We start from the raw sequence: 23168 nt of genomic DNA, 5'->3' as shown, positions 1-23168 counted from the left end.
TTGAAATCTGCAGGTGCAGTCAATTTAAGAGGCGAGTAATTCGGCCTGAAAAAGTGTAGCGTGCTTTCCAGAAAAACAAAGCAGGTTTATTCAGAACACTGAGAATCAGTTTAATACAGCAGTAAACAATATGGAAACACATTGATGTCAAAATCCCGATGGTGAACAATCTTAGAAAAACGATCATCGTTTGCACTCATTTATAAGCAACTGCTTCTCGATGAAGTGTCAGAAATGTACACTTAGCATTTAACCTGATTTTATACTCATTAGTCTATCTTACAACTACGTATTTTTACACACAGCCTTCCCATAGAAGATACAAGCTTTTGAGTTACGATCATAATTACCATAAAGGCAGGTTATGCTATAAAAAGCCCATCCCAAAGAATGGCAGAGTGCTGCAGGAGTCCATGCGCGTATCCCACTTTCTCTTGGAATGTTGTTGATACAGAGTAACAGTTGAGGAGTCCTGTGCTTTGGTCTTTGGAAAAAGGTGTAAAATTGAGCATATTTATATGAAACGTAACCATAGATTGTATGCTCACTTTAGGTACAGTCCCCAAACTGGTCATATTAAATAGTGAAGTATTATATACTCAATTTGTTAAAACTGATCAAAATAAAATCAAGCTTTCATAGCATCCTTTATTAATGGAAAACATTGAATGAGATGCTGCATCTTCAAAAGTAAAATGGAAAAAAACTTTTTTTAATTGCATGTAAATGGACCTCATGCTTTTAATGATACTGAGTTCATTCCAGCTCTTCGAGGCATTGGTGCAAGTATGATAAATATGAGTGGAAGCAAAGTAAATTAATGATTGAAAGTGGAGATCAAAGAAAGGTACATACACCTATAATAAATCAATTTCTAGAAGCTTGTTCATTACTGGAATCAGAGTCTTAATCAACTTGCTATCTAAATCAGCTACAAGAATTTGACAAGTTAAAAATAACCCATTTCGGTCAGTGGTTGTTTCATGATGGAGCATTAGTATTCACTGGAACTTTGCTTCTTGAAACCTCTTAACACATTTGCAGGTACCTGCTGCTGCAGACAAAGAGAAGTCATGTCTTCTGCCCGCTCATTCTGCACCGTGTGCTTGAGTGACTCTACCAGATGAAAGACAATTGCTTGTGCTGTTTACTGATGACACGCAGAAACTTAAACTCTCGTTCATTTTAAGGGCGTAAGAAAAGAGAACAGTTCTCTTTTCTCTTTGCCAGCATCATCTCTCCTCTTGTCTTCCTCCAAATGAAAACACTGTGAGCAAAAATCAAGTATGCAAAAATGTTGCAGTGAACAAGACAGAAATCAGAGTAAGACTTGCTTCAATAAGACTTCCTGAAGAAAACTTTATTCGACCTTCAACTGCTGGGTAAACTCTCTTCATTCTCTGGAGGTAACGGGAAACAACCTCAGTATCAGGTTCACCTAAACAAACAAACACACACAAAAAAGGTACAGTGTTCTCTGCAGCAGCCAAGTTCTGAACACAAATTTAAGAACCTGTCTAAAATTGCAATTTAACTTAAGTTTGCTTTAAAACTGTTTTCTACAGTTTGCTGTGCTGAATTGGCAGCGTGGGGGTGTGGAGAGTTGTTTCTTGTGTGCAGATAAAACTAAAACTAAAACATCTGCGGTGATTTGTAGACAACTTTTGATAGCAACTCGTATTTTAAAAAAAAAAAAAAAAAAGATTTTTGCCTCATCTGGCTTTTTTTTTTTGTCTGTTTGTTTTGCATCTGTTATAATAATAACTTCCAGTGAGGTTTAGGTAAATTGAGGCAGTCTCCTCAATTAATTGCAAAATTAACTTTTTAAAGGAAGAATTTCTAGCCTGTACACATGCACAGAAAGTAGGATGTGGATTTTTCTACACTGGAAGCCCCTCTGCAGTCACTGCTGCTAACCATGACATGAGCCCCTTCTGATCCAAGCTCTTGCAGTTTTAAAGTGCAACACCTCCGTCTTAAAACTAATTATAGTTTTGCTTTTCTACTATACTGGAAAACTTTACCAAAACCTGTGAAATTGTTCCCTTTCATTATTCTGAATTATTTCTCTCTGTGTGAATTTATTTCTGTGTACACAATATCTGCTGAAAACTACAGCCTCCTCAAATGTACAAGATGTAGGCTGAATTTGATTTAAGACACCAATCCTACCTCTGAGAATCAATTTTAAATTGAAATACCATCTAGAACCAAAAAAACCAGCCTGTAACAAGTGTCCCAATGGAAAATTTTTGTAAAAGCATGCTTTTTCCATGACAAAATTAAAGTTCTGCAAAATGTAGATGTGCTCCTAGAAGACAGCATTGTAAAACACTTCCCTTTACCTCTCTAGCGTGGCATCTGTTGGCACCCTTCGCACTGCTGCCTGCAGAACTCGTGAGAGTCCCGCTGCTTTCGGAGGGGCAGGCTAATTCCCTCAGAGCAAGTCAGCATCTTTCCCCTCGCTCGCTGTGTTGCTCGCCTGAGCTGTGCATCCTTTAGCAGTAGAGGTGACTATTCTGTCTTTGCAAATACCTCTATACAGTAGAAATGTGCAGTGTAAAGAAAGTAGCACATTTCTTTTTGATGCATTGTTTAGTAATGAGTACAAGTGCAAGGCCGTACGTATGTACGTAACATGTACTCTCTATAGTTTTTTGCGTTTTGTTCTGGTTTACCATGACGTCAGAACTGCTCTCTAAGCAGTGCTGAATTGATAAGGCTCAGTTTCTCTTTGAAACGTTTGTGATTTAACTGAAAAAGAATACAGTTGCTGGCTACAACCAAAACTAGCAATCCGGAGCATGGAAGCAAATTTGATCTATCCAGTAACAGCCAAAAGTCTGAGTACTAAAGAAAAATGCTTTGACTTTTGTCAGTTTTCTATCTGCTACCCTGTTGGTGCCCATACTGACCTTTACTGTATCCCAGATTTTTGTCCTTCAGCATACCGTAGCCATCTCCTCCAAATAACATATAGGAAGGGAGAGTCACATTGTATATTTCATCCATCTGGAGCGGGACGTAGGCTGGGACTCGGCAGGCTGTGCAAAGCACTTCCAAGCTAACAACTCTGCTTCCTGGGGCTTTGGAGAGGTCATAGACCACGTGGATACCTACAACAGTACACGTTGGAATGCCACTTTATGCAGTGCATATTGAACATGCAGGGCTAGAAGCAGCATCTTCCATCATCTTCAGCTGATTCTTTACATCAGCTTCTGTAACTGAGAGGTTGTATCATTCCGAATTGGACCAGTTAATCTCCTGTTTTCCTTGCACGCTAGTCAGCTTTTATGCAAGAAAATTCATGAGATTAGAGAATTGCTGAAGCACTGTCACACCTCACTTACTTAGCTGATCGTTTCTTCTCCTCACTACTCCACAGAAGGAAATTACTAGTCATGGGATCGGGATACTGCAAGATAAAAAATACCTTCCCTTGTTTCTGTAGTCACATGCTTTCTCATTCCCTTGGCTTCTTGGCTGAGATGACTTCTTTTAAAGCCAGCCAGCACCCTAACTTAGCAGCTATTATGGATAATAAGTACTGTCCGAAAAAAGAAAGCCAGGCCAGGGCTGAACGTTGGTTTCTACTCGCTGTAGGAGAAATAATGTTTCTAGTTGTGAGCCTTCCTCAGTCAAAGCCTGGGGAGAGTTAGGCCCCCAGCACAGCATTGCCAAGAATTTGCTGATCAGGAAGCTGCTTAAAGCTAGTCCAAAGCACAGAGGCTCTTCCAACCCTGGCGCTCTTCCTGCTCTGGATCTTCTGTCCTGAACCCTTTCCAGAGCTACTAGTTTTCTTCCTTTCCTCTGAGAAGGCAGCAAGCACAGCGGCTGCCGCTACTTTACCTTAGCGGTACCTAAGAACGCGGTAACTTGTGAAAGTACTTGCCTCGCGTGCGAGATACGGGTTGTGACCTGGGCATGCGGGGGTTCTAGATTGCATGGTGGGGAAGTGGCCCCATCACTAGGCTATGTGGGGGAAGAAGTATGGAGGGAGTGAAATCCCTCCCCTGCCCTTGAAGTTTAGCTTTTCTGCTAAATAAACAATAAAAGCCGCACTGCATTACAGAGAGACCAGGAATAAACACGACTGTAGCCCAGTACACATCTGGATAAATACATGGGGAGCTGCAAGAACTGTTCATCCCTGAAATATTTAGAAATTCCCTGGAGCAATTCCATAGCCCACTTGACTATCTCTGAAACTGTCAGCAATCATTAGACAATGGCACAAAATGATTTCGATAAACAGAAATGTGGCAATAACTGGCAGAGACATCCTGGGGTTTCAGGTAGGCTGCCAGTGAAGAACTGAAAACCACAGTTTGTTGTAGCTATGACTGTGTTCCAGCTACACTCAATTGTATCTTCCTGTAGTTAGCTGAAGTGTTAAACTGCTGCCATTACAGGTTACTGACCCAACGGGGAATCCTGTCTCCGCTGAAAGGAACAGCGATAGCCCGTGTGCTGCAGCAGCTCAATTAAACATATGCAGGATAAGCAGTGTCAGTTAGCTGGCACGCATCAGGCACAGGGCTAGGCGTGTATGGCCAGCTTGATTTCCATTCTTAAAGAGGCTTCCTGGTATAAAATAAAGAAGGCCAACAGAAAGGATGGCTGGTGTGGAAAACTGAGAAGAGGAAGGAAGAAAACATACCTCCAACCTGCAGCAGCTCTCCGCTTCCTCTTCCATATCTGCGCACACTGTGCTCAAAAGCTTCTTTCAGAGTGGAGCCTTTTACCCTTACCAAATCAAAACGACCTCCAAATGGCAAAACAGACAGCAAGTCTTCCACAGTAATGCTACCTGGGGGGAATGAGACTTTATTTACCTCCTTCCTTTTGGTTGGTTTTTTTTCAGTTTACAAAATTATTTTACAACCATGTAACAGTATGTTTTTGACAAGGAACGTGGCAAATATAATTTGAGAAAAATGAGGGCCAGTGGGCAGTAGAGGTGAGGATCATATATATTGTTCCAATCAAAGAACCTGCTTCTTTATCATCCAGCCAGTATCAAGACCAATAAATCTGAGTTTGATGTAACTGCATGTACTGCTATTCAAATAACTCTACTAAAAGATTACAGACCACCAGCCTAAGATTAAGAAAAACATATTCTTACTACGGCAAATTTTCCAATTTCTTAATACTTACTTATGTAGATCTACAGAATTATTTAGCTAAAATGAAAAAAAACTGTTTGCTTTCAGTTTTCATTTATGTGATATCAGGAAAATTAACAACTGTAAAACCTTAGCATTCAGAAAACTCAGAATTCACTTATTCTACAGCAGACTACAGAAGGCTCCCAGCAACCATACCGTATGACCCTCTACACTGGGAGTTTTAAGAAGTATCCACTTCCTTTCTTTGTTCCACAGCAGCAAGGAGAGAGGGAAATGATGAGAAGTACTGTGTACGAACAATGCTAGTAACTTCTATTAATGTCAGCCTGAGTGCAGTTGGGCTCTCATGAGGGATAACCATTTGAGAAAGTTTGAAATAGTTTCCAAAGACTCTGCAAATCCCATCAAAACACACCCACACCTAACACTGGCTTCAGGCTTGCATGATAACTTGATTCTTCCTTCTTGATAAAGTTGTCATTCAGCTTGTAATTTTACATACCATTAGTGCTCTGTTCATCAATGGATGACCGTATCCCACCTCCGTTCAGGATGCACATTGAAACATGGTTCCATGACTTTTTATCCGGATGTCTGACATTTTCATAAAGCTACCAAAGGAAAATGTTTAAAATAATTTTTAATCTTCACTTAGTCTAGGCTCTGGAAATTTACACCCAATACAATCCGAGACTGAAAAGATGTAGAAAAGTTTTGTATCATCTTCTTTGACATCACCTTCAGCCCCACTGTAAAATACTGCATTATTAAAAAAACTCCAGGGCAAAACACATTAAGGTAAGTATTTTGCTTTGTTGAAGTATCTGCCTTTTTCTGTAATGAGCTCTCCCTTAGTCTGTGTGTGTGTACGACATGACCAGGGCAGAACAGCTGAACAAAGGAAGGATGATTTTTGGATTCCAATGCCCATGATAAAGACAAATGATTTGAGCATATTTGGAGAAATGGAAAGTGAAGAGAACTTTAAATACCTTAAAAATACATTAAACACATTAAAAACATGTATGGGGAATATGTAAATCAATCTAGCACTTGTATGTGCAGGGAATTAAAGATTTTTCAGCTTCTCTGAGATGATGGGTTTTTAATATTTGGAGTGGTCTTGGCAAACTAGAAAGATGTAGGAGAGTGAAGGAACAGGAAACAGGCGTACTAGATCAGACCGAAAAGTCTATTCTGCACAGCATCATGTCTCCAACAGTGGCAAAACTCTGACAAAATAGAAAGACAAGATAACATTTGCTTGTGGCATCATAAGTAGTAAAGAAAATGGAGACTAGGGATTTACTCAGTTGCTTAAGGATGCTAAGCCTGCAATGTTAATCCTCAGAAATAACTGAGTAGAACTGGAAAAGGCAGAGAAAAGAAACAAGGGGAATGTAAGAAATAGACTGGTTTCCATAGAGGAATGGCTATGGTCATGACTGCTCAGTCTCACAAAGAGAGAAATACAGGAAGGACATGACAGAAGTCTATAAAATCAAGAATGGCACGTGGAAGCTGGGTAGGAATTGATGTGTTGTCTCATTTCAAGAATGATAAAAAACTAAGAAAGATTCAGAAAGGGGTAACAAGGATAGTTGTTTCAGAAAAGTTTCTGAATGTAGAATGATGATGCAGGCTAGGACTGTCTGACCTGGTAAAGAGACAACAAAAGGACAATATTGGAAAAGCCTATAGAATCATCAGTGGTGTGAAGAGGGTGGATAGGGACCAAGTGTTTTGGTGCAAGGACTACTCCTTGTCCTCCAGCAGGCATCCAGGCAGTGGGCAGCAGGCTGCACACAGATGAAAGACCAAGGTCTCTGCAGGATGTGCACGTCAGCAGTGGAATGTCCTGCCACCAGCTGTTGTGAAGGCTGAAGGCAGTCAAAGAGAGATGGAGCAAGTTCGGGGAAGAGAAGTTCCAGTGAGAACTAATAAATACCAAGACACCACTTCTGGCTTGGGAAGTCCCTGAGCTGCAAGCTGCTGCGAGATGGGGGCAGATTTGAGTACAGTGTCTCTACAGGCTTGCCCAGGCTTCCCTCACCATCCTCCCTCGGTCACTCTTGGAGACAGGATGTTGGGATGGATGGTCCTGTTGTCTGTTCCAGTTTGGGCACTTCTCTGCTGCATCCCCAAGCTAAGTGTTTACAGCCTCTGACTTGCAGGGTGTAAGTCCTTTGTGGCTGCAGTTTCATGATCAAAGGTCTTCCCTATGGCCAGATCCATGAGCTATTTTTAACTTCGTTACTCATACTTAATCAATGAATGGATTTTTTTTTCTGTTTGATGATTTCAGTTTGAACTACAGCTCTTAATTTATTAATTTGCCTGGAACAGATATCAGGATTACAAATCTGTAACTCCTCAATTCCCCAGAACTCAAATCTGTAATTCCTCAATTCCCCTAAAGGGGGTTTATAAGCAAGACAGGGAGAAACTCTTCAGCAGTGCCTGTTGGGATAGGACGAGGGGTAATGGTTTTAAAATAGAGGCAAGCAGATTCAGAGTGGACATAAGGAAAAAAATTTTTACAGTGAGAGTGGTGGAACACTGGCAGAGGTTGCCCAGAGAGGTGGTGGATGCCTCATCCCTGGAAACATTCAAGGCCAGGTTGGACGGGGCTCTGAGCAACCTGATCTGGTTGGAGATGTCCCTGCTCCTTGCAGGAGGGTTGGACTAGATGAGCTTTAAAGGTCTCTTCCAACCCAAACTATTCTATGATTCTACACAGCAAGATTCAGAATAGCGTTGCTTCTGCCACATCTTTCTAGGGACGCACTAGATGTTGCAGTGCTGGAAAGCAGCACAGAGCGCGTGCACTGATAGTTCAGAGCCTGGCAGCATTTAATCTGCTACCTCTGGATGTAGAGAGGTAGATGTGATGTTAGATGTGATTGCCATCTGTGGGGCAACGTCTTACCACAGCATCACAAAGCAAATTTCCCATGTTACATTCTTGGAAACGGCATGCTTCACTTCTACCGTCCAGGTAAACACTAGTTTTTCCAATCTCTTTAGAATAATTCCCCAGGTTTTTCCTCCATTTTTCCACCTCTTCTTTAACGTGCTCATCTATAAAGTAGTACAAAAGTGTAAAATAAGCATCGCACGTATCTCATATTAATGACACTTCAGTGAATACAATGCTTATGAAAAAAAAACCCCTGCTCTTCATGATTCTTAAATGTTACACTTTCCCTAAAGGCTCTTCAAGCAACATGACATCTATACTCGCTTCAAACAAAGCCTGTAAAGGGAGCAGGCAGGACAGGAAAATTACATGAACAAGCTATTCCTGTGCCACAGCAAGGTTATCTCCTCTATAACACTTAAAATACTTCTGCCCAGTCCTGTTCTACCCTCTGACTAATAGGGTTTCTAGCACCTACCTTGACAGATGAGAGCTTCTATAAAAGAATTTTTAATATACAAGTGGGCTTGGTCTTTATAGGACATCATATCTTTTTTTTTTCTCTAATTATAGCTTCTTCCCCTTTAATGTAGTGCTAAAAGGAATACTAGCTCAAATATCAATGTCAAGGAATAAACCCTTTATAGAAATTAATTCTCATGCACATCTGTCTGCCAGGTGCAAATGTAATTCTTTCAGGGAATAAACAGATACAAAGATACTTGTACATACAGACAGATAATGTCACAACTGTTTCATATCAACTATTAATTTTAAGCAATTTGCCATCTGTCATCAATATCAACATTTATAAAATGAGAACACCTACATATCTGAATTTTTACTTTTACTGCCATCAGACAGAGGATGTAAAGTCTCTTTACATCATCTCATTATTTTAACAGATCACTGACAATAACACACTAAGTAAGAATATCTATGAACACATAATTTTTAAAGGATTTATTTTATAAATACTCTTGTAGAACCTAGAAAGTCTGATAGAAGCTCAGAGCTTCATACAGCAAATACTGGACAAGAAACAAAGACTAGAGAATGAGCCCTGGGTAATTACAGAGCTGACAAAAAGCAGGTAACAGAGCTCAGACAGAGTTACAAACAGAAAGCAACAGAGAGACTTTCTTCCTCCCAGTTCTTTAAATGTTTCAGAGCTGAAACATTGAACATACTCAGCATTGAAAACAAGAAGCCATAGGATTTGTATATTATATTTGCACATTGCCAGAGTATTCCCATTTTTTTCTGAAACATTTCCACTTTCCTATATTGCCCTAAACTTTGTTCTGAAGAACCTTGCCCCTGGCAAAGCAGTGTAAAATAGTCCTCATAATCTTTTAAGTCATAATTACAGGGCTTTGTTAAATGGTAAGGTAATGTATTGCCTGAGTTCCTATAAAGGACATTCAGTGATTTTAAATAGATGAAAACATACACTGAATCTGTGTGCATTCAAAGGCTACTGTTCAGAAAGAGAAATAGAGGCAAATGGCTAACACCGTAACACAGCCTGAACCCTACAGCAAAGAGAACGGCAAGCTCAGGAAGAAAGCTGAAATCTTCCGCGACGTTGTGCTGTGTATTTAACGTAATAACACTTGAATTGCAGTAGAATGCTGCAGGCAAATTCAAACGTCGAGGCCACATACCTTCAGGAACACTGCTGTCCAGCAGAATGGGGTTTCCAACTGCTTCAACTACATTTCCTTCCTTGTCAAATGTAACATTTAAGTAACCAAGATACTTTCCATAAGCGTAAGCTTGTACAACTGGCACCTTCCTCCCATCATCTGAGTCAACCATGAACGGATAGGGGCCAGCTGGCTGTTCAGTAGAGGGTGGGGTGCCTGCACGAAACAAGCATGTAAAGCGGGTCTTCAGCTCATGTGACCTTCAAGGAATTATTCGAATGACATTTCAAATGTTTCTCAGCCTTAAAAAAACCAAGCAGGATACTAAGGAGAAACAACAATGAATGTATTGGATGACAAGCAGACATCTGATTGCTCAGTTATGCTATTTCATAAGAGACAATGTTGTTTACAGGACATGAGCTCTAATAACTGCCACAGTGTTTTTTAAGTTGTGACAGCACACTCCTCCATGACATCATGTCACAATAGCCACAAAGGAACTTTTCATTCCAATTATTTCAATCTAAACCTCTCAGTAATGCACACATACCAGCCTCTGGCTGAAAAGTTTATTGTTAAGTCTTCACACTACATTATTCTGCATCAGATAGATAGAAAATGAGAACGTTAGTAAAACACACATAGGACTTTCTTGATATGAAAAAGTCTAAACTATGTTTATCAATAATATGCAGTCAGAATACCTACAAGCAATTCCATGAATTTGTGCATGCACCCAACTATTTTTTTTTTTTTGTACTATACCAAACTTAGCCTCCAAAATTTCAGACAGGCTGCAAACCCTCTGCGAAAGCAAACTTCATTAGCATCAGTTATGTGGTCATGGATTTAAAACTCTTATCAACCTGCAAAGTTTGAAGAGTGATTAGATGTAGGACTTGGAAATAGACTGAAGCAAGACACTTACAGAGAACAGAGATCTCAGCTCAATCAGCATAGGCTATCACAGGATTTAGAAACCATACAGGGGAGGAAAGCAGCAAAGAAAACTACAAAGCACAGCTCTTGTCTCAAGGATACCAGCCTTCTCCCTGTCTCCTTGACAATATTATCTGAGTAGTATCACTCCTCTCTGTTACTTTTGTCAGTATTTCTACCCCACCGTCAGCAAAGACCAAGGTCGGGTAGCTCTGAGAGGCATCACGTGCCGTGTGGCAGGCCCCACTGCAGAGCCCCCCCAAAGCCTGCTGCTCACTCCTGTTCGAAAGCTGTTGGCATTTCCCATCCATGTGCCAGTGAGAGCTGGGGTGCCGGCAGCGCAGGGGCATGGAGGAGGGCGGGCAGAGGACATGGATCCGGAGGAAAGCAGGCTCTTAACTTCCATGGCACACATAACAATTGGTTTCCTTTCATTTACAGTTGTTTACGTTAAAATGAAATCCTGGGATAAACAGCATGACAAATGTTTCTCTCAGAACTCCAATACCATTCATATTTATCTCTAATGTTTCCTCTTCTCCAGGGAGAATGGCTGTAACAAACTACAAGCTGAACCAAATTTACCAGAGAACTAGTTTTTCTACTTTCAGCCTGGCCGACAGAGTTGGTTTCTTGGTGATGCCTCTTCACTATTCAATATTTATTTTGGGAAGAATTTAGGAACTCTTGTAGCTAATGAGAATCCTGCAGGATTTATGCATGCAAAAGTGGCTTTCTGTTTTCTGGAGCTGAAAAAAGAATTGGTTTTGATCTCTTGCCCTTGTGTAGTCCTTGAATGAACAGAGTATTAGCCAGAGAAAGTAACAGTTTCTGGTCATCATTTTAGTTTACATCAGCTGCACATGGTTAAGTGCTTGTCCAGAGCCTTATTAATTTCTTGGTTTCTAAAGAAATACTTTCTGATACTGATATTTTCTTGCAGGACTAATTATCACTATGACATTATTCTGTTTTAAGATAGATGTGTTCCTTCTGAAATTAAAAGACTTTTCAGTACATCTTATCCCCAACGAAAACAGCACTAGAATTCATGCTCACATCTCAGTCAAAGTGTGAGATGCTGTTTCATTACAAATGCACAAATTCGTACTGGTTAACTGAAGAACCTGCAACACTTTCTTGTTTTCCTACTTTGTTTTAGCCAACACACTATGTTCTCAGAATATCCTTTCTGATGAAAACAAAAAATTAAAATGCTGTAACCTAAAACTACCATTACTGTTTGAATCAGTTCTACAAACCCAAAGCACACCTGAACAAGTCAATACAACATTCACCACATAATCTGTGGATAAACCAGAGATTTGCAAACGTTTTAGAGACAGATCTATTGGATTGGTCCAGGCTGAACAGCCCCAACTCTCTCAGCCTGTCCTCATAGGAGAGGTGCTCCTGCTGGGAGACGGAGGCAGATTTCACTACAGCATCTCTAGAAGCTTGCCCAGGCTTCCCTCACCATCCTCCCTTGGTCAGTCTTGGTCTCTCTTGGAGACAAGGCGTTGGGATGGATGGTCCTGCCATCTGTTGCAGTTTGGACACTTCTCTGCTGCACCCTTATGCTAAGTGTTTGTGGCCTCTGACTTGCAGGTGTGTAAATGCTTTGTGTCACAATTTATTCCCTGAGGCCAACTTCAAGAGCTAGTCTGAACTGTTTAATGTATAACCACAGCATGCAATTGTTTCTCTTTAACAAGTGGCATAGTAAAAGGTGAGAGCCTGGATGAGACAAAAAAGGCATGAGCAAGTGAGAGGAGATGAGTAGGGAGAGGAGAGAATGAAATGGACAGTGCAAAAACTTTAAGTGGTTAAGCTTCTAGGCTACGTGGTGCTACCCCTGTGACTAAGGCACCAGGGAGATTCCACTGAAAATTACAGAAAGTTCTTGAAATAGTCTCAATCAGTTAATGAAGTTTCTGCTAAATTAATGAGCTATCTTTGAAGGTTTAAAAAACCTCAGTCTTTCTTTTACTTGTGTCCTTACATACGGGCACAGGGAAGGCAGCAGCACTGGAGAAGCTGCTGATGACAGGTTTTACCTAAAGTAGCATTGCTGGGGAAGAAACCAGATCAACAATGTTTATCTCCGGAACGATGTCTACCTCTAGGGAAAAGAAGAATAAAGTCAGAGATTAAAAGAGGGACTGAAAAAGACAGAGGAAACTTGGGAAAAGTATTTTAATAGCAGGACTAATGAAGATCTATGAGTACAGAATCAGATTCTATGGAAAATCAACATCGGCATAACTTTTGAAGTCTTATATGATTGATTTTTTTTTTGTTAAGTCACATACAAGTTTAAATGTAAACATCTTATTTGCTCCTTTATATGTGTGAGCTCGAAGTAGGTACAATACGTTTGGCAGTTACTTACTGGTCTTACTACTTTTGTTCCTCTGTCCTGCTTTGTGTAAGTCAATTTGAACATCCACAGCATTAAGGAACCTTTCAGTGAGTTACGGCACTTCTTGCTCACACACTGTTTTAAATTAGTTTCTTCCATGGAAGTTATGGATAGGTACCAGCTATGAATCTGGCCCAGTACAACCAGCAGTAAACTGTATTTGTGAAAGTTCTCTGAGTTTAAAGAGAAACAGTTTCAGGTTTGCTTTAGAAGCAACATTTTAGTAAGAAGTAAAATACCTGTGTAGAGAAATGTGTTTGTATGTCCTCCAATTACAACATCCACTCCTTTCACTTTTTGGGCAATATCTTTGTCCACAGTAAAACCAGAATGTCCTAGTGCAATTATTTTGTTCACTCCCATAGCAGTAAGTTCATTCACTTGTACTTGCAACGCCTCAATTTCATCTTCAAAGATTATGTCATTCCCTTAAAAAAAAAAAGAACAAACATGAATGTATTTACAAAGTACCTTAATTACTAGTTAAAAGAAAAATTATACTATTTTGTATATTTAATGGAACTTTCAATGTCAGTGGCTTTCAAATGCCCTTAGTTGGTTCAAGCTCCTGATCTGGCATTCCCCAGAATTTCAGGAGCACCTGTGTGCTTAGACTAATAAAACATTCCTGCACTGAGCTGTATGTACTTGCCATACTAAAGAAGTCGCAACTCCATAAAAAAAAATCCAGTTACACCAATTGTGGGATCAAAAATTGAACAGCTTTTATTATTTAACTAGAGAAATGAAACTAAATATGTCAGTAAGTGTTTGAGTATAAACAATACAAGTGTTGTAGTGTAAAGCTTTTTTCTTCACAAATCATATTTCTTTGAGATCTTCTATCTTCTCCTGAGATAAATCTTTCTCTTTTTACTCCACATTCATCTTGTTCTTCCCCCCTGCCCTGCTTTAAAAGCAGCTTCTTCAAAGTCCTGCACTAAACTCTGAATTGTCTTTTTATACAAATTATCTCACCTAATGTGAACCACTCTCAGTAATACCACTACAGCACAGCACACAACTGAGTTACTATCTTGAAACAAGAACAGAAAGTCTGGACAGGAGAAAGCTCTTCCAGACCACAAGGTTGGAAAACTCACAATCTTTCTGCAAGGTTTCTGTGGCCACTGAAATTATTCTGACATGACAAACAGTTTCAGGAGCACTAGACAAATATGTGCTTTTATCCTGGGCACACTATGTTTGTGCAAAAGGATACATAGGAGGCTAATTTCTTTGACAAAGTTTTAAGAGTAGAGTTTGAGAACATTCAACAAACTGTAATCCTAAACTTTCCAGTGAAGACAATCGAGTAACATTTCTACCAATTCCCCCTCTACCTAATTCCTCTCCTTCCTGCAGAGTTTTTTGATCAAACCATTTTGAAATATGCCTTTAAAGTCAAAAGATTTACATTATTTCATAACAAAGGGAGGAGTGAAACAAATTCACAATCCAGTGCAAAATGTCTCAGGAAATGAAGAGGAAGCTGCTACAATGGAAGAGATAAAAGAGGGTTACATAAAATGGTTCACCACCACACCCACTGAATAGTTCTGCTACTGCCAGAGGGAATCTCTGTACCGCACATTGCAGAGTGAATTGTGCAGTGCATCCCCACATTTTCTTCCTGTGGACCTCTTCTTAGAATCAAAGAGTCATAAGTCAATTGAGGTTGGAAGGGACGTCTGGGGGCCATCTAGTCCAAAACCCGCTCAAAGGAGGAACTCAAAGCCAGATGAGGATGCTCAGGGTCTTGTCTGAGCAAGCTGAAATTCCACAGCCTCTCCGGGCAACCTGTTTCATGGCTTAACTGCTCTTACCGTGACAAATCTTTTCCTTACGTCCCACCATAATTTCCTGTGGTACTACTTGAGCCCATTGTTTCTTGTCCTTTCTCTTTGCTCATCTGGGAAGACTCTGTCCCTGTCTTCTCTATAAACCCATTTAAGACAGTCGAAGACTGCACTTAGGTCCCCCTTAACCTTCCTTCTCCAGGCTGAAGGAAGCCACCAGCTTCAGCCCCTCTTTCTACATCCTTGTGCTTGACAGAAGCTGGGCCTGATTCAGAGCTACTGGCAAAAGCGTAAGTCCAAAAAACGCTCCTTAAATGTAGGCCCTTCATGTGCTCATCTTGCCACCCATGGACCAGCTACAACAGCCATGCACACCACGGTGTGGGGACCAGTTCTGTAAAGAGAGCTGAGCTCTCCAAATGACAAGCAAGAGCAAGCCACCGACCAGCTGTACCAGCACACAGTTGCCTGCAGGCTAACTTCTTCCATGGCATGCAGCCAGGTTGCCCATGGTAAAGATAAAGAACTGGCTGCATGTTAAAAACACTATGCAAGCTAGCCTGATAAAGTGGAACAAATGGAATTTAAAATTCCATTTTAGAAAACTCTGACAAGTTGATAGTCTTAGTAAATATTTCGCTGCCTGTAGGGTTACAGAGGAAGCAGCTTTGGGTTTCCACATTATACGAAAAAAACAGCGGACAAAATGAGATTACGTTATTTCACAGCACTGAATGTGTATGTAGCAACTCTCAGGACAGATAAAGACATTAACCATTTTGTGGGGTTTACATCAGTGCAAAACAAATACACAGATAACTCTGCCTACGTACCAAGTTACGAACAACTCTTACAGGACACGGAAACATTGGCTAGGCATTCAGCTGACATAGCTGTATACAGCAAAACAGAGGAGAGCCTTAGGAAAACTGCCAATTGGCTGTAACCTATAAATTGCGCTATGAGCTCCCCATCCCTATGGTTTCCAAACAGTAACATTAACAGTACCTTCAGGAGAGATTAGTTGCTCCTTCACAATGGAAACACTGATGATTTAAGGACTTTATACTCTGTTCAATTATGTTTATAGCTGTTTTAAGCAAACTATGAAAAGTACAAGTTGTAATTTCATAATTGTGTGGAAGTTATTGAGATTTAACAATAGAAGAACTCACACTCACAAAAAATTTCCACGGAAAGTAGTCGTGTAGGAATTCATGTGTTTCAGCATTTCCAAGCTTCCTATTTGCCTTGAGAATGCCCTAAGAGTGTACAGCATGCCAAAGCAATTGCTGCAGAGTCTGTGAGAACAGAATCATCTGGAAGAAGCGTGTAGAGAAAAGCAGGGTCCTGAATTTAAAATTCACAATGTATCTTACTCATTGAATTAAGGAATTAGGTTGATAATTATTTCACCACCGACCCACCTCTGCCATGATTTTATCAGTCTGAAGGACTGCTAGGTCATGGATGATATATAGTCACTGAGTTACATTAACATATCCTGAATTCACATTTTCAAAGCTTCCACACACTGAGAAGGCAAAGTGGAAAATTATAAAAACTCCAATCACTATAAATGTTGCTGTTGGAACGTGCCTTGCTTGGTGCTCAATTACACTGTGCGACATACTTAGCTTAGAGCTGCTTCAGCTCCATCTATGGTGCTAACAAGCCTTCCCTTTTAACACTGTTTTTTCTAGTTGTGGTCTCTGTTATAATGTCTCAGCATAGAGGCATTCAATACAATGTCTAGATGTTATTGGAACTGTGTTTAAACGCTTCAGAGAATCATTCCAACACTATCTGGATTTTCCTCTAGTATTTTATTTGCAAGAAAGTTAATTTGATGTCGTCACCGCATCAACACAGTTGTTCAGAAGAAGAGCTGAGATCTATTTTATTAATCCTTAATGCAGAACAACATTGGCTGTCTGCCCATTTTTCAAACTTAGCGTAATGTTAGATATCTACCCTCACGCCCTCAAGCAACGGTAAAATTCTATTGCCTACACAAAATACAAATCAATTTTCTTTTTTGTTAGGGGAAAAAAGAAAGGACTTTGAAAACACATCACTGTAAAACAGAAGTGAGAGTCTATTCCGACCTCAGGCATCCACTTCCTGCTAGTTTAAGTGTACAGCATAGGCATTAAAAAGCACAGAAGGAACAGTTTTATATTCTAATACTTCCACAAAGTATTTCATACTCATTTTTTCAAGAAAGCTATGCATAACTTCTTTATTACTAACCAATGGAAAGAGAAGTAATAATAGTAAGATTTTTTTCAATGTGGAGAATGCTCTAAACTGGTGCTTAGGGCATCCCTAGTACAAAAAACAGGGAAAAAAGTCTGATTTTGTCAAAGAGGGGTTGAGCGTTGAGCAGGGAGTGACTCACATCTCCTACAGCTGATTTAAATGTGTTTCTCATTCCAGCAGACCACTTTATTTTACTAAAAAAAAAAAAACCCTCAACAAACCAAAACCTCTTAAGTGTTGGAAAAATAGTCAGAAATTGAGAAATCCTATTCCTCATCAATTCTAATTTTACTCATGAATGAACCAATTGTGGTAAAAGGGTGTTCCTTCTGTAGTCTAATTTCTGGAAATATTTGAGAGGCTAAAAACATCTTGGGCAACTTTTGCTTCAAAAACACACATGAAGCTCTCCTTGCTTTTACTAGGGCTTGAGCATGGAGGCATCCAAGAGCAAAATTTCAATACACACAGAAATGTCTTGGTTTGAACACATTTGAACACAAACGTACAAATAACAATAAAATAAAAAATAATATAAATTAAAAAACCCAAACAACAATAAAACCCCCAAAGGCACCTCCAGCTCTCCTGCAATCTCACTGACCTCCTTACATTCTTAGATAAGTCAGTGATGCTAAATAATTCAGGTCTGTATGAAAATGGCTTTTAATGTTAACAAGCCTTCTCCAGTTTAAAAATCAGGCAGTTACAAAGTCGAATAATACAAATAAATACTGATAAAACAACAAATTTCTCACTTTTCAGCTGAAACCACTCATCTTTGGATTCAAACAACTGGGCAAGTAATAAAACAGTAACAAAGGATATAAATTTATATGCTAAAGAAAACATACCTGGCTGTGAAAGAAAAGAAGTTTCCTGTGTAGTGTAGCCAACAATTCCTACTGATTCTGAGTCAAAATTTACTACTTTAAAAGGATGAACATATTTCATCATTTCGTTTCCTAGTGGGGTTTTCGCCTTAATGTTTGCACTCAGGATTGTAAAATTAGCATTTTTAAGAAGAGGATCCAATAATCCGCTCACACCTTTATCAAACTCATGGTTACCCAAAGCCTGTGAAAAGCAAAAAGAAAATATAAGGCCCTACCCCAATATTCAGTCTAAATACTCTCATAAATTATAAAAAAAAAAGGTACATTTGAGAAAACAAGGTCTATGTTCTAGGGAAGAAAACCCTATCTTGTCTAAAACAGCACATTCCTGTTTCTCATGAACACAGAAAAGTTATTTTGTTTAGGTTTAGGCTTTTCCTTTCCAGACTCTCTTATATCAATACAGATGTGAAAGTAGAAATCTAAAACCTATCTACATAGGTATTTGTAATTATATACCAGATTAAAACCCACTAGTTTTTCATCCCATAACTGCAAGAAAGAGGATTAACACTAACCACAAAGGAAAACATGTATTTTGTGTACAGAAAATACATTGTTTAAAAAAACACTGAAGAAAATGTTAAATGCCAATGCCAATATTTCTTATCTTTAAATAAAACATACATTTTAAGAGCTTATGCTTGGACTACAGTTTTTTTTTTAAACATATTTAATTCACACTTAGTAAGAGTTCATGTGTGTTTTAACACGTAACAAGAAAACCCAAGTTTCTAGCCATCATCAATATGATTACCTAGAGGAAGCTCTAATGTTAATCAGCTAGGGAGAATCTCCACAGACAACCCATAGCAGGCGTGTGCGCGCACATGCAGGTGTATCCACAATGCTGCAAAGTGCTAAGACTATCGCGCAAAACAAGCAGTCCAGCTGATTTACTAGCAAGGTAATACCACCAAGATGGGAATGTTCAGTTGTTCTAGGGTGGTCGAGCAGACAAAAACACCTTAAAGGATCACGGAACTTTCTCCTACCCGCCCCTTTTTCATACTCAGCCTAAGTTGCCACACATCTGTGCCTGCAAGTTTGGCAACAGCCAGCAAAACCTCCATAGATGGCAACTTTGCAGAAGCACAATATATGCAAGAACCTTGTAGCATATTTAGGTATTAGTGAAGGAAAATATGTATCTGTAGAAATGTGGTAATACCATAACTTGGTACAAGATAACTTGGTACAAGTTTTCAGGCAGCAACTGGAGCAGAGCATGAAAGGGGCGCTAAAGCCAATGGGCCAACTCTTCCAGACAAAAGTGTGCTCATAATTTCATTCTGAAGATTAAGTGGGGAAAGTCGCATTCATCATCTAAAAAGGCTTACATACCTCTCTGCTCTACTTAGATAAACAATCCTTATATGTTTGTTCCCACTTTTATTCCCCAAACAGGTTGTATTAACCCTGATGCCATTCCAACCCAAGCAGGACCCTGAAGCCACCACAGGCATGGAAGCTCAGTATTTCAATCAACTGATTGGTAGTGTCTTTCTTTCAGGGGAGACAAAGACTCCTGACTCCTCTGATCCCCACAGGCAGGTAGTCAACAGCCCTGTGGAAAAATGAGGATATCAGCAGTAACTTGCATTGGCAACCAACTGCTCCTGCTGACGCTAGTGAGAATACTACACACACCCCAGGGAAGGAGCCAAATTGTTTGCATGCTGCTGCAGCACTTTTCTAAAAGAACCAAGAAAATCCTGACTTGGGAAGACACAACGCACTCCAAACTATATTCCATTTCTAACCGTATTCTAACTGCAATCTAATTTGCTGGAAAAAAAACCCAAAACAAATAACATGCTAAAAAAACCTCATTTTGATGTTCTGAAAAGACGTCCACGGACTGGTAGAGCATCTCAGAATGGTAACAAGCTATTTCCTTTTAGCTGATACATATGTCTTCTGTTCCTCCTAAATATGCAATTAATCCCCCCCAAAAAGGTTGAAAACGAAATAAGAATTTTAATTGGATGTAACTGCCATTAGCCTGTTTAAAAAAAAACAACCCAAACCAACAACATATGAAATCTTGTTTCTTTTGGCTTTGTATCTGCATTTGGGTTATTTCATGTCCATTAGGATACAAGCTTTGATCAAAGCTTTTCCCATGGTGTGGGTGGTTATAAAGTCTCTTGTTCACGAGAAATCACTGGTGGCTAATAATACAGTTTTGGTTTTGATGCAGCTCCTCCTCTGGGGAGGAGAATGTGGATCATTTTGGGTTGCTGCACGCTACCTAACTACCCTTATGCCCAGAGCTTCCAGGACTCTGAACCTGTGCAATATCCCTTCACTAAATCTGAATCTATGGGCCAACACAAGTGTAAGTCACAAGGGGGAATAAGCAGAAATATTCAGGCATACAGCATGTGATCGTATAATCCTCCTTCTCACAAGAAACTAGGCTAAAAATATTTCAAAATCAGGATATAAATTAACAGAAGGATGCAACTTAAAAGCTAAACAAGAAGACTTCTATCACCCCTCCAATCACTGCTTTTGCAGTACTTAATTTGGATTTTGGTGTTAATCACACCAAAAAGCAAGGCTAGTGCCAAGAAAATTCGGAAGGCAATATCTAGCTAAACAGGAGAAAAATAGGCTTGAGGTGATAAGAGACATGAGAAAAGGGCCAACCTAAAAAAGGAAATTTGTGCCATTTGTGCCAGACTAACGCTGCCAGGCTTTCCTAAATCCTCCTATGGCTCCTGTCCCCATCTTGTAACAAATTCTATGACTCATGTTCCCTCCTTCATCCTGTTTGTAATCCTACTCCGGTATCTCACTTCTAACCATTCCAGAAATCCTCACCCCTTCTGTTAGGGATGTGACTTTCCAAATTTTGCTTAAAGAAACACGCTCATGTTTCTGCAGTGTGGCTCTTACTCTGCTCCCTGTGCATCCTCCCCCAGCCACCATCCCCACTGCATGGGCCCCGTGGTCCACAGACAGAAGAATCGAAAAGGATGCTGCAGAGCTGCCCAGCACTCAGCATCTGTTCTCAGGCTCTTTGGCAGCAGAGAAAGGTGCTGAAGTCTCTGTAGCTTCCCAGTCTATCCTGTCCCCTTCCATCCATGGACAATATTAAAATCATAATACATAGCACCTACACAGACAGCAAGTAGTTGACTACTTCATCTAAGGCATTAGCATCCAGTACAAGCCTCTGGATATCCAGTATGGTGTAGAATATTTTTTTTCTGTCTTATTTGGATGAAAAAGCTCATGGGATCTCTGGTCTGCAGATGCTTCCTACACAACGTGTTTCTAAAACTGAGCACTGGTACAATACTGCTGATTTTGCCTGAAAGAACAACCTCTTGTGATATGATCGGGAACTGTACAAGCTCCCAGCCTGCCCATGAACCAGTCAAACCAGCAAAGGCAAAGCTGAGATACTACAGTCAGCAGCAAGCTTTGAGAAGAAAGGTAGGAAAAAAAAAACACCTCGAGCTATTTCTGCACTGCAGAACTCCAAAGTGCTCCCCAGCTTTCAGTGAGGACAAGTCCTGAATGCACACATGCCTCCCTGTCACCACCAGGGAAAATCCTGTTGATGTTAGGTTTATAATTAGGAAACTGTTCGTTAGGCCATGTGAACAGGGAGCAGCATCCTTCACAGAGCTGTCTGGTATGAAGTGTGTTTAGCCTAGGAGAGCGCACTGGCACATCCCTTTCTCTTCCATAGCTGTTCTGAGGAAGCGGGAAGAAATCGGTGAAGCCATTTTTACCTGGGAAAGGAAAGTGCAGCAAAAGTGCATTTTTCACCTGGGAAAGGAAAGTGCAGCAGAAAAGGATGACGACAAGAGGATGTGATATGCACAGATTTTCCCCTCAAGCTGTCAACTGGGAGGAAATAAATATGGTGTCACTCTCAAACAGCAGTCACTCTCAAACATAACTTTCACCTCTGTCCTCCTTTTTGGGGTTGTGGGCAAGCAAAATAAGCCGCGTAATTCTTCATATATTAACAGGCTATTTCCCTGAGACAAAAGATTTAAGGAGATTGAGTCACACGCCCCAATCTCAGTCTCAAATTCTTTTACCTTCCTCTCAGCACTGGGATGACCAAAAGATACAGAGTAAAGGTCTGCACCTTTACTCTGGGACCGTAAAGGGACTGGCACTGTCTCAGAGTGCTCCCTCACAGATGCACTGCTACAGTCCCTGGGCCACTCACACACAGCCCCTTGCACCCCATCATGACTGCAGGTCTGGTGGGACTGATGAAAACTACAAACCCTCACTCTTCGAAAGAGCACTGCCAACATGTGCCAACCCTCCCTTCCCGACAGACCAAAGCCGGCAGGGCAGGCTGCGAGCCTCCCTCCTCCGCCGCAGGCCAGGCTCCTCACCCAGCTTTTGCTGGGCTTGCTTCCATGCCCCTGCCGACAACTCTCCGCCCGAGCCCATCCAGCCCCCTACTCGCCCCAAGTCCCTGCCTCTCCCAAGGGGAGCTCTTCCAGAGCATCCCTGTCTTTCTCACCGTGTAGCCTTGGTTTCTGGCTGCCCGTGGGGCTGCCAGCTCACGACTTCATTCGGCCGGATGCCCGTCGCCTAAAATATCGCTTCTCTGCTCCTCGCTTACCTCCCGGCCGCCTCTGACCACGCTTTTAGCATTACCTACATCCCTCCCCGATGCAACTCTACGCATACAAGGAGGCGGCAAAGCAAAAAAAAAAAAAAAAAAAAAAAAAGGTAGCAGGGGAAGAAAGGGAGGAACAGACCCGGCACGCAACAAGGAGGGAAGCATCCCACCGCGCCGCTCGCCGCCCCCCACGGCCCGCTTTACCATGGCATCGTAGCGCAGGAGGTTCATGAAGTGGACCGCCTCCCGGCCCTTGAAGCGGGAGAACCACACCGTGCCCTGGTACTGGTCCCCGGCGTCCAGCAGCAGGACATTGCGATGCGCGGCCCGCTCCGCCGCCACCCGCGCCGCCCGCCGCGCCACGCCGCCGAAGCAGCCCACCGCCCCCTCCGCGCCCGCGCAGCCCCGCGCCCCCGCGCCCTGCGCCTCCACCCGCCCGTGCACGTCGTTGGTGTGCAGCAGGGTCAACCGCAGCTCCGCCGCCGCGCACAGCACCGCCGCCGCGCACAGCCACAGCGCGCCCGCCCGCACCGCCAT

At 41.2% G+C, this 23168-nt stretch overlaps 2 protein-coding genes across 3 annotated transcripts in view; one reads left to right on the top strand and one right to left on the bottom strand.

Annotated features, from left to right (window-relative positions):
• Positions 1–1259, top strand: part of SNX14 (sorting nexin 14) — a 59701-nt gene extending 58442 nt beyond the window's left edge. For both annotated transcript variants that reach the window (XM_086746010.1, XM_086746007.1), the window contains one exon: positions 1045–1259. In XM_086746010.1, the coding sequence (XP_086602136.1) occupies positions 1045–1110 (66 nt within the window). In that variant the 3' untranslated portion in view covers positions 1111–1259. The remainder of the gene's footprint in view (positions 1–1044) is intronic.
• NT5E (5'-nucleotidase ecto) lies at positions 62–23168 on the bottom strand. The gene is made up of 9 exons (XM_086746014.1): positions 22836–23168; positions 17984–18206; positions 13308–13496; positions 9723–9920; positions 8065–8216; positions 5638–5746; positions 4664–4813; positions 2916–3116; positions 62–1438 (listed from the first exon to the last, which is right to left on the bottom strand). The coding sequence occupies exons 1-9, from the start codon at positions 23166–23168 to the stop codon at positions 1281–1283; spliced, it is 1713 nt and encodes a 570-aa protein (XP_086602140.1). The 3' UTR covers positions 62–1280.

The sequence above is a fragment of the Chlamydotis macqueenii genome, chromosome 3 (assembly GCF_036417535.1).
Source record: "Chlamydotis macqueenii isolate bChlMac1 chromosome 3, bChlMac1.mat, whole genome shotgun sequence".
Classification (NCBI taxonomy): domain Eukaryota; kingdom Metazoa; phylum Chordata; class Aves; order Otidiformes; family Otididae; genus Chlamydotis; species Chlamydotis macqueenii.
Note: the sequence above shows the minus strand (reverse complement) of the source record. Positions and strands in the feature narration are given on the sequence as shown.